Below are 21,067 nucleotides of genomic sequence, written 5' to 3' on the forward strand. Positions count from 1 at the left end.
CTCTATACTATGTAGTACTCAGCATCCCAAGATATCATCAAGGGGAGCAAAGGGCTGGAAGCACTCATGAGAGAAAAATAAAACTGTTTCTTGTTTGTCACCATAACATTCAGAACCCTTATTAAACAAATTATATAAATTTTATACCTTTCTTCTTCTCTCAGTCACTATCTTTTCTCTTTGATTGTGTTTATTGTTTAATTAGCTTACTTAAATACACTATACTGATAATAAAGTCATGTGCATGAATCTAATCACCATTTAGGGAATTCGGTTTTATTATTTCATGGCCATGAACAATTCCTCCTTTGGTCAAAAGATTTATAAACATGTTCCTTTGATCACTGAAGACCTAGGCAAGAAGTGATAAATGAGTACAAAACCAGAAATCTTTAGGAAAACTCACAGTATAGATATCCTGCTATTGGTTAGTAAATAACATCTTCTGATGTCATAAAGACAACATATTTGAAAAAGAGGAAATGTGTCCTCAGCAAAGATACCAGTGAATGCTCTGAGGCATTTCCTGGACTGAGGAAGCACCAAGAAATAATTTCCAGGATTACTAGAAATAATATCTGAGCTGTAGGCAAATAAAGCAACCAACCCAAAATTCAGAATAAAAATTATACATACCCTAAGACTTCTTTTGCTATGCTGATTTAAAGTCATATCACTTTCCTTGCTTTCAGATGAAAATTTTTCAGTTACAATTCTGCTTGCTTGAACACTCTGGTAAAAAAAGATAACAGTTTTAAATTATAGGGTGGAATACTTTAAAATGCCTATGATCACTTTTATTTCACAGTACAACATTATTACCAAAAGAGAAATACATGGAAAGGGTAGAATTGTAGAAAACATTTACCGGAGATGCATCAAATTCCAGCTACAGCCTTAGTATTTGACCCAAACCCACAATTTGGCTTTAGCATTGGTCTTTAGTCACATGAATACTTCTGTTATTTCAGGCATCCCTAATCTTAGGAGCAATCAATGATCCTGTGATCTCACAAGTTAGCAATGAATCTATTCAGCATATCAACAGCAGGATTATGAATAAATCATTATTTGGATTAATTTTTCAATGTGACTATTTACTATAAAATACAAGCATTCTAAATGTTAATTGGAATGAAAATCTTAAATGCTTTATAATTCAAACTCTTTATCAGTCAATTAAGTTATATACGTATGTTTCTTGTTGTAAGGGTTAAACTGCTGTAATGCTTATGATTATTATTAAATGTGCTACTTCTTTATCTTGTAATCAGAGATTTGGGTATGTAGAAACAACTAGAAGATCCAAGTTTGACAGCCTAGTGGACTCATGAAGAATTCAATCATTCCGCTGCCTAGTTTGCTGAAAATGTTTAGGTCTCAAACAACTAAAATTTCAAATTCAAAAAATAATTATTCAATAGGAAATCAGCTTTGAAAAGCATCATGTAATTATCTCTGAGAATGGAACAGATATGGAGAAGGTTATGGGTAATTTAAGAATCACCAGCATGGAATTTTGGTTGTATTAATATTTTTAGAAAGTAGCTAGGGCACAATGGAAGGGCAGAAGATAACTGGACATAGCAAAAAGAGACTTGGTCACTTTCATCATTACTCTTCAAAGGCAAATGACATGATGCACAAGAAATTTTAGAACTGTTTTGCATATGCTTACACAAAATATTCAAATATGATGGAATAACAGCTATTATATATTTAAAAGAATGCTTTTAACAATAACAAGGACAAAAACCGTAAAATAGCAGGTCCTCGAGTAACATTTTATAACGATGAGGTGCCAAAGGAACCTAATTCTTGTTTATATCAATTAGCCTCTGGTAAAATTGGCTTTGTTATATGTCATTTTGCTTAAAACACAGAACCTATCCACAATGTTAAGTGAAGACTTGCTGTACTGTATTTTAGAGATATTAAAACAGCGGAACTTACTAATATTCAACGGTTGCTTTTTAAAAAGAGAATGTGGTTTACATGGAATCTTAAAAGATATTGCCCACACTAATGTGCCGTGAGAGGGCAATTACAGTATTGCTTACATGACATCTGGTGTAAAACTTCTTCTACTCCATTCCAGGGGTATTGCTGCAACTGATATGCATGCAATAAAAGCTAGGATGCAGATGAAAATAAACAGTCTTGCTCCCTTCAACTATGACTCCTGCTTCTAATTATGGCAGGCTACGTAATTCTGCTGAAGACAACTAAGAAAGCTACATGTGATATGAAAAACATAATCTTCAAAGAATCAGAGTGATAACAAGACGATGAAGAGATAATGGGCCAAAACCTAAGAAAAGGCAAGAACCTGAAAAGGTAAGTCCAGTATTCAAAGATGCTTTTATTCTCAGGCTGTTTACCAAAAGAGGGGCAAATCTGAGCTGCAGATATGCAACTTCGTGGGGAAAAGGTAACAGAAATTGAGGGCCAGAACCTATCTGATCTACCTGATGTATGAAGCCTGATTTTATACATATATATCTATATCTATCTATATCTATCTATCTATATAGGTAGATAGATATAGATATAGATATATACATATATATGTGTTTTATACATATATAGTACATATATCTAAAAATATATACATATGTTTGTAAATATACAAAATATACAAGTATTCAAGGCTACAAGGACACTACAGAGCTACACCTTCAGGTTAAGAGTCAATGAAAGAAAACTAACCTTTGTGAGGGTGGTGAGAGAAACTCAAGCCTCAACCTTAGATTGAGGCTGTCTCTGAGTGGTAAAGATCCCAGGTTCTGACAAAAAATTTTTCCTAGAGAGAGAAACTGATATTCTAAAGTCTCAAATATTTCCTAAAAATAGTGTCTTAAATACAATGATAAACATTTAAAGACAGACAGGTACACAAAGAAACAAAACACCAGAAAACAACAGATTTTGAGAAAAAATATATAAATTCTAAAAAGAAAAAAAAAACAAATTTAAAAATACAGTAAACAAATTTAACAGTACATTAGACACAACTGAAGAAAAAAATGTCTGAACCTGAACTATATGACAGATCAATAGAAATTGCTCAGAATTCAATATCAGGAGGGGAAAAAATGTAGCTAATAATATGATTAAAGTCCAGAAAATGAAAGAGAGAATGGACAGGGCAAAATTTGAAGAAATAATTACTAAAAATTTTCCATAGCTGGTGAAAGACATTAAACCACAGATTCAAAAATCCCAATGATTCCAAAGCATCATAAAAAAATCTGCAATGAGACACATCATAATAAAACTGCAGGGAAGAAAAGAGAAAAATTTTAAAGTAGCCAGTTTGGGGGGAAGCAGAGAATTGATTATCTTCAAAGGATCCATACTTAAGAATCACTTCTAACAACACTGGACACCAGAAAACATCATTGGTGTGCTAAAAGAAAATATTTGCAACATATATTATGTCCAGGTAAAATACCCCTTAAGGATAATATAAAGGCATTTGAAACAAAGAAAAACCAAGCTTTTTACCAGCTGTAGATCTCCCACTTCCTTCAAAGAAAATTCTAAAGGATATACTATAGACAGAAGGTAAAATGATTCGAGACAGAAAGCTCTGAGATGTTAGGGGGAAAAAAAGGAAAAGAGAAAACAGATAGAAAGATAAATATAAAGGTAAAATGTAAGGGATACTGTATAAAATGATGTTTTGGGTGTTTTAAAAGATAAGTATCTAAAAATATATCAAAGTAAGAGCATATTAAGTCAAGAAGGGGTAAATGGAATTAAAAAGTTTTAAACTCACTGTTTTTTCGTAGAAGAGTACAAAGATATTAATCTATAGTAGATATTGATAAGTTGAAGATGTATAATCTAGGAAAACCACCATAGGAATAAGAAACAAGACATATAACTTTCAAAATAGAAATGATAAAGTATAATTTTTCCAAATAGTTGAAAAATAGAAATAAAATCAGAATATATAGCCAGAACACTAAACTTTTTAAAGTAAAAAAAAAAAAAGAAAGAATAAATTTAAGAAAAGGATTAAAAGAAGAAAATAAAACAAAAGGCAGCGTCAATAAAAAACATGAATTAATGAATGGTATGATCAAACAAAAAACAATAATCATATATATAAATTAGTTACATTTGCTTTTTTTTAAAAAATGGGGCATATAGATTGTTGTATCTAAACACAAATTCCCATTCAGAGGAAATAGGAATCTTTGAACAAAGGTCTGATTCCCGTTCTGACGTATGGAAAGTTCCTGGGCCACCTTTCTGTGCCAGGCCTTTTGGGTCCCTTCTCTTCTAGCCATTGGGCGTGAACCACCACCAGCTGATTTACTTTTGGCCCACCTTTCTAATGGGTTACTCCACCATCACCTGTTCTCACCAATCGTTCTTATTCATGCTGCAATTCCTCCTTCAGATAAGTCTGCCTACTATGAATTCCCTATATTCACATTTTTTATATACAAAGACAGAAAAATACATGGCCGTTCTTTATAAACATGTAGATTGGAAAACATCGCACTCATATTACAGATGCCCCTACTATATCGGTTCAATAAAGCAGAAGCAGATGGTATCCGCGGACAATAAATAGAGAAGGAGTAGCAGGAAGGGGACGCCTTCAGATCATAATGCATGTCGGACATGGGAAAGGGGAAGAAAGAAGGAGTGGGTATGGAGAGCTTCAGGACAGAGCAGTTTTGAGATTCAGCCAGGCACATAGAGAGTCCCTGAGCCAAAGCTGCCCATTAAAACAACCCCACATCAAGCAGGAGTAGACAAGCACTAACAAGCCCCCTGTGCTCAGTCACTGGCTGGGAGCAGCCCAGAGGAATGAATGGCTTTGGAATGAATGAAATGGTAAGTATACAGGACTACAGCTAGAGGCTGGTGGTCAAGTTATCCAAGAAACGTAAAACTGTTTCAATATCAACATTCTAAACATGTTGCATCCATAGGTGAAATATCAACGTGATTCCATCCCAGCCTTGCTTGCAGAGAAGCTGAGGCAAATTGATGACCCCATTTCAAGCAACAGCATATATGAACAGAATTTCTTTGATTTAATCTTATCTTTGAGTTTATTATGCTATTACTCTTGTTATACTTTTTTCCCCATGATTTCCTTAACATTTTTGTTTTAGCCTTTTTTGATATCACATGTTTTACTATGCTGCGTAAAATAGTATACAAATAAAATAATCCTAAATATCATTAAAATGATGGTTGTTCTGTACTTTAATTGTAATTTTGATGTGGTCATGAAAGGAGGCGAACACAGCATATACCTCCTCCACCATTTTGACTGGAAATGATTTTTGTAATATTTAAAATAATCAGTGTAACATAAAATTAAAGCAAGAAACACTCTTTAAGGTAAGAAGAAAAAAATTAATGATTGTATTGCGCAGTGGTAAACTTTTTAACATTAAATTAATTAAAATTGCACTTTTAAAAGCCAATGAAAATACCATGAAGATCTGAACAACCCAAGTAGTTTTATATCTTGGAAACTCAGTCAAATAAAATATCCTTTCAAAAAGAAAACTTAGCTCATTAAAATAACATGGATAAGTATAACAGTTTTTTAAACCTATATACGATATATATGTGCATAAATATACACAGTTATAGACATAAGTATATTGTATATATGTACATATATGTAATACACACATATAATAATTATCTATTATACATATAATTTCTAAAGTGCCATCCAATCATTCTTAATTATGGCAATAGTTGTCTGGCAATTTACATAACAACTGTCCAATAAAATTTAATTTAATTACACAGTTTAATTATTAAACAACAAATGCAATACAGAAAATCATTCAGTATGTTACCTCATATTTTGGATACAGGGTTTCCTTCATGACAGATACTGGAACAGAGAATTTGGGTGAAGTTACATTCCAAAACAACTTCGTAAGTCCTGGATAAGCAGACACCTTTGAAAATAACATAAAAGGCTATTAGAAACTAATAAATGGTCACTAGGGTAAAAGCCCAAGCTCTTATCAAAATTGTATCTAGTTTCCTAGAAAGTGAAGTGATTAGTCCCACAGCCTCTGAAAATCTAAAGAAAGCTTTTCATACTTATCAGATTAGCAAAAATGTAAAGTCAGTAATTCCAAGTAATGTGAAGGATATGGGGAAATTAGTAGAGCCATAGTGGAGGTAAATTGGCAATTTCTAGTAAAAGAGAAAATATACATGCCACATGATCCAGCAATTTCACTTCCAGCTCTATAGTCTAAGGAAATTCTGAAACACGTGCATAAAGAGATATGTACAAGGATGTTCATACTGTATATGAAATAGCAAAAAAAAACAAAAAACAAAGCCCAATGTCAATGTCCATTAATAGAGAAACTGATTAATAAAATGTGGCATATTCATATAACTAAACATTAATAAAGCCATTCAAGCACAAAAATTATAAACCTTAGATGGATCTTAGAAGCACAGTACTGATAGGAAAATAAAGAAGTTTTAGACAGTGCATACAAAATAGTGTCTTTATATAAATGTATATAGAACACACAGAACTATAATGCTTATTGTTTAGGGTCACAAATACATTTAGTAAAGTATAAAGTCATGGACTAGAAAACCCACAGTTTTAACAGTTACTGCCCTTGGTTAAGGAAGAAGAAAAATGGAATTAGGAAAAAGTACAAGAGGACTTAATTAAATTATTTTAAAATTTTCATTTATTTTAATAAATCTGAAACAAGTATAATAAAACATTAACACACAAGTTCTTGATAACATGTCCCCAAGTTCTGTATTTATTTATTAGGTTTTTAAAACTATTTTCCAAATAAAATCTAATCAGGCATATGGGAATTTTTAGGGAGGTGAAACTATTCTATATGATGCTGGAATTGTGGCTACTGACATTATGCATTTGTCAAAACCTACTGAACTTTACAGCATAAAGAGTAAACCTTAATGTATGTAAATTTTTTTAAATCATTGAGGAGATCAAGAGGAATCCCAGGATGAAATGCAGAATGTAGCAAAACAATCTAACTGTATTACAAATGTATGAAACAAGCTCTCTGGGGAGCATGCGGGGAAAGTGGCTGACCTTAGTAACTTGGAAAAGAGTGGAGTATATAAAACTAAAGGCAAAAGAAATTGTGCATAGCACTGTACTTTAGTTAATGAAGTTGTATTCCATAGGAATATGGGTTAATAATTCTGATACTTATATACATGAATACTTCTATACTGGAACTGAACAATTAAGTAAATGGATGGAGAGTAGCCAGGTTTGGCCCAGTTGGAGTGGGAGGTTAAAAATAAGCAAGGGAGGAGGCCGGCTAAGTGGCTCAGTTGGTTAAGAGCGTAAGCGCTGAACAATAGGGTCACCGGTTCGATTCCCACTTGGGCCAGTGAGCTGTGCCTGAGCTGAGCTGCTGCTAAGCTGGTGAGTGTATGTTCTCTTAGCAGCAAGGTTGCCAGTAGACTTGGAGCTGAGCCTGTGCCCTCCATAACTAAGACTGAAGGACATCAACTTGACTTGATGGGTCCTGGGAAAACACAATATTCCCCTTCCCCAATTCCCCAACACTGTTCCCCTCCCCATTTCCCCAATAAAAATCTTAAAAATAAATAAATAAGAAGCTAGAATGATCCATGTGGTAATGGATTAGAGTTCGAGATCTCAGTATGAACTCGTGTTTAGCTTAATTTAGATACAGATGGTTACAGATAGAAATATTGGGTTGTCAGAAAATCATGACATATTTTTTCTGCTTTTGTTGCAAAAATGCATCATGACTTTTCAGACAACCCAATACTTTTAAATATGTGTATTTACAGCAGTTAATATACATATCTCCTTGCTGTGTCAGCTGAGACGGCCTAGAAGCAACAATGCCCCAGTAGCAACATGCCCACATCTTGGTTTCTAATTACATTCTTCATTAAAGGAAACCAGAGCTTCTTGTAGAAATTGCTAATTCTATGGACTGAGGCAGGACATACACAAGATGAGCCTGGAAGCATCTTGTATTGTCAGAAATTAAGAAAGGGTTAAAAAAAATCCCACGATGGGGATGTCACAGGGACATAGAAGCCCACGGAAGAAGCTCTCAACGACCAAAGCTCAAACAATTTTAGCAAAATAATAATAATAATAATAATAAATAGTATTGGATTGGTACTCAAAGTATAATAAATATCCATGAGTCATACCAATATAAATACTTAAATAAATAAATGGGAATAGACAAATCTGCACTGATGAATTTAAACTAATTTTTTAATATACTCTGCCCTCAAGGAGATGGAGCATAACTCCACATTCCTTAAGTGTGATCTGCACATAGTGACTTCCTTCCAAAGAGTACAGTATGGAAAAGGGGAAACAAAGAGAAACTTTACAATGAGGAATGCTGGCAAAGGCTGCCTGCAGCCGGTGATCAGGTTAACATCAACAGTGATGATTCACGTTGATAACATGTTCCCTTGTACGAGGTGATGAAAATGGCACTTTACCTCATTGGTCTTCCTCCCAAAATCACATCAGGCAAATCACAGTTTGGGGGACACTCTACAAAATATCTGACCAGTACTCCCCAAAACTGTCAAAGTCATAAAACACATGACAGTCTTAGAAATTGTGACTGCCAGGAGGAGCCTAAGGAGACATGACAACTGAATGTAATTGGTATCCCAGATGGGATCCTGGAACAGAAAATGGACATTACGTAAAAACTAAAAAGGTCTGAGTGAAGCATGACCTTAGTTAATAGTAATGTATAAATACTGGTTCACTGATTTAAAAAAAAAAATTACTATCCTACTGTAATGTATCAGTTTCCTAGAGTTGCCATAACAAATTACCACGGTGTGGCTTAAAACAATAGAAATGTATTCTCTCACTGTTCTGGAGATCAAAATCAAGGAGTACGGGGGTGGTCCATGCTCCCTGTGAAGGCTCTAGGGAAGAACCCTTCCTTGCATCTTTTTAGTGTCTAGTGGTTGCCAGCAATCCTTGGCTGGTAGCTGTGTCATTTCAGTCTTTGCCTCCATCACATGGCCTTCTCTCTCTCTCTCTCTCTCTCTCTCTCTCTCTCTCTCTCTCTCTCTGTGTGTGTGTGTGTGTGTGTGTGTGTGTGTGTGTGTGTGTGTGTTCACATGGTGTTCTCTTATAATACCGGTCCCATTGGGTTTAGGATCCGCCCTAAATCCAGGATGATATCATCCCAAGACTCTTCATTACATCTACAAAGATCCTATTTCCAAATAAGGTCACATTCACAGTGATTGTGGGTTAGGACTTTTGAGGCCGCTATTCAACCCACTATTATCCTATTAATAACAGGAGAAACAGGGCATGTGGTATATGGGAAACCTCCATACTGTCTCTGTAATTTTTCTGTAAGTCTAAAACAATTCTAAAATATAAAGTTCATTATCAATAAAATAATACAGGCATACCTCAGAGATATTGTGGATTTGGTTCCAGACCACAACAATTAAACAAATATTGCAATAAAGCCAGTCACACGAATTTTTTGGTTTTTCCATGCATATGAAAGCTACGTTTACACTATACTATAGTTTATTAAATGTGCAATAACATTGTGTCCAAAACAAAAAACAAAACAATGTATATGCTTTAACTTAAAAAGACTTTATTGCTAAAAAATGCTAACCATCATCGAAGCCTTCAGCAAGTCATAATTGTTTTGCTGGTGGAGGATTTTGCCTCTACGTCGATGGCTGCTGACTGATCAGGGTGGTGGCTGCTGAAGGTTGGAGTGGCTGAGGCAATTTTTTAAAATAAGACAACAATGAAATTTGCCACATCAATTGGCTCTTCTTTTCACTTGAACACTTAGAGGTCATTGTGGGGTTGTCAACTGGCCTAATTTCAATATTGTCATAACTCAGAGAACAGGGAGGCCTGAGAAGAGGGAGAGAGATGCAGAAATGGCAGGTCGGTGGAGCAGTCAGAACACACATTCATCCATCAAGTGCGCTGTTTTATGTGAGTGCAGTTTATGGCACCACAAAATAATTACAATAGTAATATCAAAGATCACAGATCACCATAAAAAACATAATAATAATGAAAAAGTTTGAAATATTCAGAGAATTACCAAAACGTGACACAGACACAAAGCGAACAAAATGTTATTGGAAAATACCACTGATAGACTTGCTTGAAGCAGGGTTGACACAAACCTTTGTAATAATAATTATTTTTTAAAAAAAACGCAATTATCTGTGAAGTACAATAAAAATGAGTTATGCCTGTAACTACTGGCAATTATATTTTCTTTAATATTTTCACTGACTTGTAATAACATTTAATTGGACTATGCATTTTCCTCAAAAAGATTTCTTTCACCAGAAAAATGAGCTCAAATTCTTTTAACGCATCAACTTGCAAGTATTATTATAGTATTAACTATAAAACCTTAACAGCGACATCTCCTGTAGTGTGGGTGTTACACAGACTTTCTAGAGTAATATATGAAGCCAAAACACAGTAAATAAAGGTTCACAATTATAAGGTGACACTGAGTCTTGACCACTTTTATTTCTAGTCAGATATACTTCATTTATTCCATACACTTGTTCACATTTTCTATCTATCCTCAGAGTATTTAGAGAAAGTCTGATTTTGAAGTTACCATGTTAACTTGTCCAATACAGGAATTCAAAATTAAGTTTCCACCTCACTCATCCACCGTTTTGCTGAGCACACTGCCTCACTTTATGCACTACAGACCTAGAGCCAGGAAGCCCTTGCTAAAAGATGAATAAACTCCTCCCAAGTCACATCCAATATAGTAATTTCTTCTGTGTAGTAGATAGATTTCCAGCAGCTTAAGCACCCAGAATACAATTACACCTCTAGAAGTTAAGTGTGACACTTGCCTCTAAATGGGAAGAGAGAAAAATCTATCTCAAAAGAAAAATAGTTTGCACTGGAGGAAAAGCACAGATGCACCTTCAGGAGAGAATTTATTAAATGAAAGTGGTGAAGAAATATTCATCATGGTATATTGGTTTCCCCAGCAATGTTCGGAACTTCCTAGGAGGAGACCTGGGGAAATGGTTAGAAACAGCACGGTTGGTGGCTGCTAGAACTTGACAGGAGGGTAGAGACTGCACAGCAAACTGAATTATTAACGATAAAGCAATCTAGATTAGTTCAGTATAACAGCACCTGCACAGCCCCTATGGTTAGTTACTATGTATATTCCAACCCAATACAATAACTCATGTTCAATTCTGAAGACCCAAGATCAGAGTATTCTTTTCACTAAGGGAGAGAGACATGCACATTAGTTTCAGGGGTAAGTTAAGCATCATATAAATGAAACATACGGACAAACAACAGTTTTCAAAATGTGGTCTGAGACTCTGCAGAGCCTCAAGACCTTTTCAAGGGTCCTTGCAAGATCTTTCCACATGTGAAAACTATGTCCTTAATAACACCAAGAGGTTATTTGCCTTTTTCACTGTGTTAAAATTTGCACTGAAGGTGTAAAAAAAAGTGTTGGGTAAAAGTCATGGCACCTTAGCATGAATCAAGGCAGCAGCACCTTAAAAATGCCCACCAGGAAGCAGGAAAAATTGTTAATTGTATTAAATCCCAACTTTTAAGTACACATCTTTGTAATATTCAGTGTGACTAAGTGAGAAGTACACAAAGTGTTTCTGTAGTGAATAGGATGGTGGGTTTGAGGAAAAGCCCGTATGCTACTGTTAAATTTGTGAGCTGAACCAGCCACTATTTATATTTGAGAAGACAAACAAACTATGGTTATTCAGACTTGGGTGTGTGGCAAGCCCTTTCTTGAAAATGAGTGGAGCAAACCTATTATTTCAAATTAAACAATTGAGAATATTTATAAAATTAAAGCTATTAGCAAAAATTAGAATTTTGGAAAATTTGTGTCCCTCACAATGAATTTGCCAGGTTCCCCTTGCTAAAAAATGTTCTATAATATTAAATATATTTTTATATTATATATGTAGTGAAATGTGTCAACTTTCAAAGATCTACATAACTTGATGAACAGTATTTTCCAAATAACTAGTGCATAAAGTTACAAAATCATGAATGGGTAAAAAATTCATTCTAAGTACAAAATGAACCAATAGATTTTAACGTATTAGGTATGAAAAAGCCATTGATGTGGTGTCAGATTTCAATGCCAACAAACTTTTTTAGCTGTACAAATTATCATTTAATACATTTTCTTTTAGCTATAGAAATTATCATTTAATATTCCCTTTTAAAATAAGTTTAATTTCTCTTTTTATCTTTTTTTGGGGGGTTCAACGACTACAATTTTTTATTAAACTTATTTTGAGATAATTGTAGATTCACATGTAGATTTAAGAAATAATCCCATCTATCCTGTACCCAGTTTACCTCAAAGGTAACATCTTGCAAAACTATAGTACAATATCACAAACAAAATAGTGACATTGATAACAGTCAAGAAAGAGAACATTTCCATCACCCTCATGTTGTCCTGTTATAGACACACTCATCCCCACCTCCCACTCTGAACCCTGGAAACTACTAATCTGCTGCCCATTTCCTCAATTTTGTCATTTCAAGAATGTTATATAATTAAATCATACAGTATGTAATCTTTTTAAATTGGCTTTTTTCAGCATAAGTCTCTGAAGATTCATCCTTGTAGTTGCATACATCAGTAGTTCATTCCTTTTTATTGCTGATTAGTGGACCCACATTCAATTAAAAACAAAAACAAAAACTGCCAAACTTTTTCAGAGGTGTAAGAGGAGAGGTTTTTTTTTTTTTTTTTTTTTTTTTAAAGATTTTTATTGGGGAATTAGGGGGATAGGAACAGTGCTGGGGAGTTGGGGGAAGGGGAACAGACAAGTTGCTGTCGTTTTTGTTCTACAATCTAGTTGTGGAGGATGTTGCTTCACTGGCCCAAGTTGGCACCATCATTGCGCTCTTCTCTGGCGAGGCAGATCAGTCGCCGGCTTCTGGACGGCCGCTCACTGCGGCTGCTGGCCGCTCACGCTGGCTGCTGGCTACATACGGTAGCCCATGGCAACCCACTGCCACAGGGGCTGCAGCCTACGCCCTCGCCGGCGACTCCCGGCAGCCCAGCTCCAGGTTGAGCTGTTGTTCAGCATCTTAGCTGTAGAGGGCAGTGTCACTGGCCCTCATATGTGGGATCCGAACCGGGGCCCTCTGGCATCCCAAGCGAGTTCTTAACCATCGCGCCACTCGGCCGGCCCGAGAGGTTTTTAAATTAAGAATTCAATTGCCTTAATTATTATAGGGTTATTCAAATGATCTATTTCATATTGAGTGAGTTGTGGTAGTTGGTATTTTTTGAGGAATTGTTCCTCTGGCGTCCCAAGCCAGCTCTTAACCAACGCGCCACTCGGCCGGCCCTGTATTTTTTAAGATTGCTCTGTCTTCCTGGTGGATTGTCACTTTTATCATAATATAATGCCCCTCTTTGTATCTGATAACTTTCTTTGCTTGTAAGTCTACTTTACCTAATATTAATATAGTCATTTCTGCTTTTCTTTGATTAATGTTTGCATGATAAAGCTTTTGTTTTTTTACCCTATTACTTTCAACCTCTCTATATCATTATATTTAAAGTCAGTTTCTTGTAGATACTATTGGATTGGGAAAAGTCATGACGTATTTTTCTGTTTTTTGTTGCAAAAATGCGTCATAACTTTTCCAACAACCCAATATAAAGTTGGATCATGCTTTTTAATCCATTCTGCATTCTCTGCCACTTAATTGGTTTATATAGACAATTTACATTTAAGTTATGGATTTAGTCTGCCATTTCATTTTTTGTTTTCTCTTTGTTCTCTCTGATTTCTTTTGTTTCTCTGTTTTCTATTTCCTGCCTTCCTATTACTTGGATATATTTTAGAATTCTACTTTTATTTATCTATGGTTTTATGTGTGTATCTCTTTGTATAGCTTTTTTAGTTTTGTTCTCAGTATTACATTATATAAACATAATTATTTAAGATCTACTGATGTCATCATTTTTCCAGTTCAAGTGATCTATAGAAACCCTACCTCCCTTTATGTCTCTCTACTCTTTCCCACTTATAATATAATTTTCTTAAACATATCCTGTATATACATTTAACACTATGAAAATTTTTGCTTCAACTGACAAGCATAATTTAGAAAACTCAAAAGGAGAAGAAAGCTCTATTGTATTGCTTTATATATTTTTGTTTGTAGGTATTCAAAGATGTCTTTTATTATTCTCTTCCTGTTTGGAGAATTTTCTCTAGTCATCCTTTAAGGGTAAGTCTGCTGGCAACAAATTCTCTTAGTTTTCTCTCCTCTGAAAATGTCTTGATTCTCCTTCATTCCTGAAAGCTATTTTTAGAGATACAAGACTTTGAGCCCACAGGGTTTCTTTTGTTTTTGTTTTTGTTTTTGTTTTTGTTGTCAGCATTTGCGAAATGTTCTGCCACTGAACTTCCTGCTTCTGGCTCCATAGCTACTGATGACAAATATATGGCCATTCAAGTTGTTTTTATCCTGTGTAACATATTGTTCCTCTCTTGCTGCTTTCAAGGTTTTTTCTTTGTCGTTATTGTCACACGTTTTACTGTTAAGTGGCTTGGTACAGTTTTCTTCAGATTTTTCTTGCTTGGTGTTTGCTCAGCTTAATTAATATGTTTAAGCCTTTTGCCAAATTGGGGAAGTCTCTAGCCATTATTTCTTCCTATACATTTTTAGTCACCACCCCCCCCCTTCTTTTTCTTCTCCTTCCAGGACTGCAATAACACAATTAGATCTTTTGTTATATTCCCACAGATCCCGGAGGCTCTGCTAATTTTTTTTCAGTCTACTTCTCTTTGTTGTTCAGACTGGATAAGTTTTATTGTTCTATCTTTGAGTTCACTGTTTCTTTCCTGTCTCCTCTATTCTACTTCTGAGCCCATCTGCTGAGCTTTCTATTTCAATTATTACATATTTTAATTCTAAAATTTTCATGATTCTTCTCTATATTTTTAATTTCTTTATTAAGACTTTCTATTTCCTTTCTGCATAGTTTTTATTGAGGTATAACTGACATATAACATTATATTAATTTCAGGTATAAAACATAATGATTCGATGACCACCACAATAAGTCTAGTTAATATCTACCACCATACATAGTAACAGATTATTTTTCTTGTGATGAGAGCTTTTAAGATCTACTCTCTTAGCAATTTTAAAATATGCAATACAGTATTATCAACTATAGTTGCCGTGCAGTACATAAAATCTCCATGACTTATTTATTTTGTAACTGGAAGTTTGTACCTTTTGACTCCCTTCACCCATTTCACCCACTACCCAATCCCTGTCTCTGTCACCATATCTATGGGCTTGGATTTGTTTTTGTTTTAAAAATTCCATATAGAAAAGAGATCATACACTGTTTGTCTTTCTCTGTCTGACTTATTTCACTTAGTATAATATCCTCCATGTTGTCATAAATGACAATATTTAATTCTTTTTTATGGCTGAGTTATTTATACTCACACACACACGCACACACATGCACACACACAACAATTTCTTTAACCATTCATTCATCAATGGATACTTAGGTTATTTCCATATCTTAGCCATTGTAAATAATGCCACAATAAACAGGGGTGCAGGCATCTTTTTGAGTTAGTGTTTTCATTTTCATCAGATAAACACCCAGAAGTGGGATTGCTGGATCATATGATAGTTTTATTTTTAATCTTTTGAGGAAACTTCATATTGTTTTCCATAGTGGCTACAGTGCGCATCCTCACCACCACCTGTTATTTGTTGACTTTTTGATAATAGCCATTCTAATAGGCATGAGGTAATATTTCATTGTGGTTTAATTTGCATTTCCCTGATGATGGGTGATGCTGATCATCTTTTCATGTACCTGTTGGCCAACTTCAGTATATCTTCACTGGGAAAATGTCTATTCAGATCTCCTGCCCATTTTTCAACTGGATTGTTTGGTTTTTTGCTATTGAGTTGTATGAGCTCTTTATGTATTCTGGATATTAGTCCCTTGTCAGACAAATATGATTTGAAAATATTTTCTCCCATTCAATAGGTTGCCTTCTCATTTTGTTGATGGTTTCCTTTGCTCTGCAGAAGCTTTTTAGTTTGATGTAGTCCCACCTGTTTATTTTTACTTTTGTTGCCTTTACTTTTGTGTCAAATCCAAAAACTTATTGACAAGACCAATGATAAGGATCTTACCACCTATGCTTTTTCTAGTTTTATGGATTCAGGTCTTACATTCAAGTCTTTACTCCATTTTGAATTAATTTTTGTACAGTGTAAGATAGTAGTTCAGTTTCATTCTTCTGCATGTGGCTGTCTAGTTTTCCCAAAACCATTTATTGGGGGGACTGTCCTTTTCCCATTGTATATTATTTGCTCCTTTGTCATAAGTTAATTTACCATATATGTGTAGGTTTATTTCTGGGCTTCCTATTCTGTTTCATTAATCTATGTGTGTTTTTATGCCAATACTCTACTGTTTTGATTACTATAGCTTTGTAATATAGTTTGAAAGCCGGAAGCATGATGCCTATTGTGTTGTTTTTCTTTCTCAAGATTGCTCTGACTGTTCAGGATCTTTTATAGTTCCATACAAATTTAGGATTGTTTGTTCTATTTCTTTGAAAAATGCCATTGGAATTTTGATAAGGATTGCATTGAATCTGTTCTATTTCCTTTCTGAATCTTTCTTTTTCTTTAAATTTGTTTCAAATGTGTTCATAATTGCTTATTGAAGCATTTTTATGATGGCAGTTGTAAAACCTTTGTCATATATTTCTAACATGTCTGTCATCTCAGTATTGGCTCTGTTAATTGCCTTTTCACATTCAGTTTAAGATTTTCCTAGTTCTTGGTATGATTAGTGACTTTCCATGAAAATTTGGATATTTTGGGTTATGCTATGAGACTCTGGGTCTTATTCAAACCTTCTATTTTAGCCAACATTCCGCCAGGCTGCCTTTGATATACCAGCTTGGTGGGGAAGGGAAGAAGTGGCTCATTACTACTAGGTAGGGATGGAAGTCCAGGATCCCCATGTGGTCTCAGCTGAGAGCATGGAGAAGAAACCACATTACCACTCTGTTAAGTTCAAAGTCCCAGCACAACACTCAGCCTTCTTCGACACCACCTTGGCAGAAGTGTTTGGGGTGCCTTGTTATACTCTGACAAGAGTAAAAGTCTAGATGTCCCATACGACTTTGCTGGTGGAGGTGGGGGAAGGGTCACTGTTTTTTCTGTTTTGTTGGCTGAAATGGAGTGGTTATCATCTAAAAATTTCCTGTCTTGCTAGGCTTCCCCTTTCCTAGCTCTTAGGCTAAAGAGAATGAGCTTTCATTGGGACTTTCTTTTTCTTGACCTTTTTTTTTTTCTCTCCAAGATTAGCAGCTTTTTCAGCTCCAAGTCTAGGATACATGAAGCAAATAAGAAAACCTAAGGAACTCACTCATTGCCATGTCATTTCTTAGGTCCCAAAGTTCCAAAGTAAAGTGCTTCATTCTTTCCACCTTTCAGAGTCTTTGTGTTTGTAACATCCAGGGTTTTTAGTTGTACTTAGCAAGCAGAATAGGAAAAAGTAAAAGTACTTTATGTCCCATCATCCCCAGAAGTGGAAGTCTTGCAACTAACTTTCAAGAACTATCACTCATTAAGTTTTGACATATAATCAAAGGCAAATATCCATAATTATTCTAAAAAGCCATTAAAATAATCTTTCTTTTTCCAACTATATATCTGTGCAAGACCAGAATTTTCCAACCAAATCAACCTACCATGATTTTGATTGCAGAAGCAGACCTGAGAATTTAGCCATCTTCTATTAACCCAGACATTAAAGAGATTTGCAAAACAAGTAATACAATCCTAGTTTTGTCATCAAATTTTTCATTTAAAAATATAATCATTTTTCATGAAAATACATTATCTTAACATATACGACTTTACTACTGTTATTTTTAATAAACATTTAGTATTTTCTGTTCTGTTTACAATTTCCAACATTGTAAATGTCAATAGATATAACCCACATAAATAATTATTGAGGTTCTCAATAATTTTGTTTTTTTAAGATTTTATTGGGGAATTGAGGGAGGGGAACAGTGTTGGGGAATCGGGGAAGGGAAACAGACAAGTTGCTGTCCTTTTGTTCTTTGGTCTAGTTGTGGCAGACGTCACTTCACTGGCCCATGTTGGTACTATCAGTGCACTCTTCCTAGGTGAGGCAATCGGTCACCAGGTGCTGGACAGCCACTCACGGCAGCTCACAGCAGCTCATGCCAGCTGCCGGCCGCTCACAGTAGCTCATGGCAGCCCACTGCAGGCTTGCTGCAGCCTATGCCGTAGCTGGCGACTCATGGCAGCCCAGCTCCAGGTCGAGCTGTTGTTCGCCATCTTAGCTGTAGTGGGCGCAGCATCACTTGCCCTCATGTGGGATCCGAACCATGGCCATGCTGCTCAGAACCGGCGCTCCCAAGACAACTCTTAATCAACGTGCCACACAGCCGACCCTCAATAATTTTTAAGAGTATAAAAAGAGCCCTGAAATTTAAAAGTTTGAGAACTTGTGAGATAGAGAAAAGTAATATTAAGATAAGTTCTTACTTCCTCTCCCAAGAGTTGTAGGTATGATTTGTGAGCACGTTGTCTAGTTCCTTGTGCCAATTCAGGTGGTGTCCCTGGTGTTGTTGGAAGGATGGGAACATTTGCTTGAGTGTCACCCGTAACAGGAATTCCTTGCAGCACTCTATAGTGTAATACAAACAATAAATTTGTTTTTTAAGCCATTGACAAAGCAAAAGGTGTTTGCTCTCATTTCATACCTCTGCTGACATAAATTGACATTTGATACCTGTATTAAACAGAAAATGTGCAGGAGTCATATAATCCAAAATGGGAAATAATGAAAAAATAATGTATGTTGGGTTCCAACTACATTATGTTGGGTTCCAACTACATTTTCATAAGGTTCACCCTATGAAAGCCTGATTACAAAAGAGGTAAAAAACTCTCCATCTTCTGATTGCTAACCTGCTCTCCATCTCCAAACTCACAGAATATGCTTTTATTTCTTAGACTGAGGCAAAGTGTCAACCTAAGCAGATTAAATTTTTCTCTTCTTGAGTCATATCTTGCCAGGATGAACAGAAAACTGTTATCGTATCAGGTCCTCCCTGCTACGATACAAGCTGCATATACACTAAGATATATATGAGGTACAAAACTTATCAACGAAAGCCGAATTAAGCCAAAGAGATGAGCTAAATTGAAATTTGAAGACTAAATGTCTCATTAATGACTGACAATAGACTGCTTAAAAATACATTAATTTTCATGTTGCTGCTATAAAAGAAATAGAAAATAAGTATAAATGGGTCTACATAGACTATAGCTATATACATGGAAGTATTCAGAGCCAATGTTCCCTCTAAGCTTTTGATATAGCATTATATAAGCAATCATTTTATGAGCCACCAAATGTGAAGACTAAGTGTATACAAACCCAACTGACTTTAGTTACTCAATAATATACTGAAATCCTGAAATGCCATCACACCAGCTGTTAACAAAAACAGGTCTACTCAAAGCTAGGCTGGAGAAGACAGGACTTTATCAAAATAAAGTCATAGGAAAAAAAAGCTGCCTATCTCACCTAGTCAAATATTTGAATTCAAAGAGAAGATAAAGTTCAACTCCCAGCATGGTGAACACAGTAGACTGGTACTCAACACCCCATCCATCCCACTCCTCATGTGCTTTCTTGAACTGCTGTGGACGGAAAGGTAACGCCCTACTGCAGCCGGTGCCCTAGACGTAATTTAGGACCCACTAGCCAGATGCACTCACACACAATTTGGAAGTCAGAAGGCTCTGATGGTTTTTTTGGCAAGAAGTCATGGCAAGATTGACTTCTATAGCAGCATTTCAGTCACTTTTCCTGAGTTGCTTTTTTTTTTGCCAATGAGCATAACAACAGACATACTGTATACTGTGGCTCCAGAGTCAAAAGCAGTACAGAGGTCACCTGATCCCTGAATCGCAGCTAACGCGGTATCTTGCCAGATTTCCCACCTTCCTGACTATGCCCGAAGGAGCAGCTCCCAGCAGTCAGTTAAGCAAGATGTGTGAGTCACTTCTGGAAGCCCTCCCTGCCTAGAGCTCATTTACCAATCTTTCCATTGATTTTGTAAGCATTAAATTCCCAAATTCCTTTTTGCTTAAAATAGCTAAAAAATAGAGTTCTTTTTTCTGCACCTGAATCTTGATTGATATATCCAGGAAAAACAAAGACCAGGATAAGGTCTAGGGGCTAGAAAAATAAGCCAGGATAGTACATACATCAAGATCAGTAAAGTATTTCTAAAATCAGGCAGGAGAGGGGTGACTTAAGAGGCTACCTTAGGGCCGACCGAGTGGCTCAGTTGGTTAAGAGTGTGAGCTCTGAGCAACAGGGTCGCCGGTTCGATTCCCAAATGGGCCAGTGAGCTGCACCCAAGCTGAGCTGCCTCTGAGCTGCCAACAGGTGGTAGGATGGCTCAGATGGTGAGAGCATGTGCTCCTAACAACAAGGTTGCTGGTTGGACTCCCGCATGGAATGGTGGGCTATGCCCAGCCGCAACTAAGACTGAACACAGCACCTTGAGCTGAGCAGTTGCGAGCTGCCATCGGGCAGCCGGATGGCGACTGGACTTAGAGCTGAGCTAGCTGCGCCCTCCAAAACTAAGACTGAAGAAAAACAACTTGACTGTTCCCCTTCCCCAATTCCCCAAAAAAAATCTTTAAAAAAAAAAAAAAGAAGAAGAAGAAGAAGACGCTACCTTGGGGCACTGCTGTATTTTTATCTGGTCCTAAATCAAAAACACCGTAGTAAGAGTCATTCACAGCTTATTGTCTTTTTCACATTCCAAATGTGCACTAAAGAAGTAGAAATCCTGGTTGGTTGGAAGGAAAGTGAAAGAAGTCACTGGACATTTTAGAGTGCATAGCTCTGGTAGACATGAATGGGGAAGCTTA

General features: G+C 35.9%; 1 protein-coding gene across 1 annotated transcript in view; it reads right to left on the reverse strand.

Annotated features, from left to right (window-relative positions):
* TTC6 (tetratricopeptide repeat domain 6) overlaps window positions 1-21,067 on the reverse strand; it is a 209,195-nt gene that overhangs the window by 85,924 nt on the left and 102,204 nt on the right. The window contains exons 7-9 of the mRNA XM_019644672.1: window positions 18,659-18,800; window positions 5,844-5,948; window positions 637-732 (exon numbers count right to left, since the gene is read on the reverse strand). Coding sequence (XP_019500217.1) covers window positions 637-732; window positions 5,844-5,948; window positions 18,659-18,800 — 343 coding nt within the window. The remainder of the gene's footprint in view (window positions 1-636; window positions 733-5,843; window positions 5,949-18,658; window positions 18,801-21,067) is intronic.

The sequence above is a fragment of the Hipposideros armiger genome, unplaced genomic scaffold (assembly GCF_001890085.2).
Source record: "Hipposideros armiger isolate ML-2016 unplaced genomic scaffold, ASM189008v1 scaffold_90, whole genome shotgun sequence".
NCBI classification, from domain to species: domain Eukaryota; kingdom Metazoa; phylum Chordata; class Mammalia; order Chiroptera; family Hipposideridae; genus Hipposideros; species Hipposideros armiger.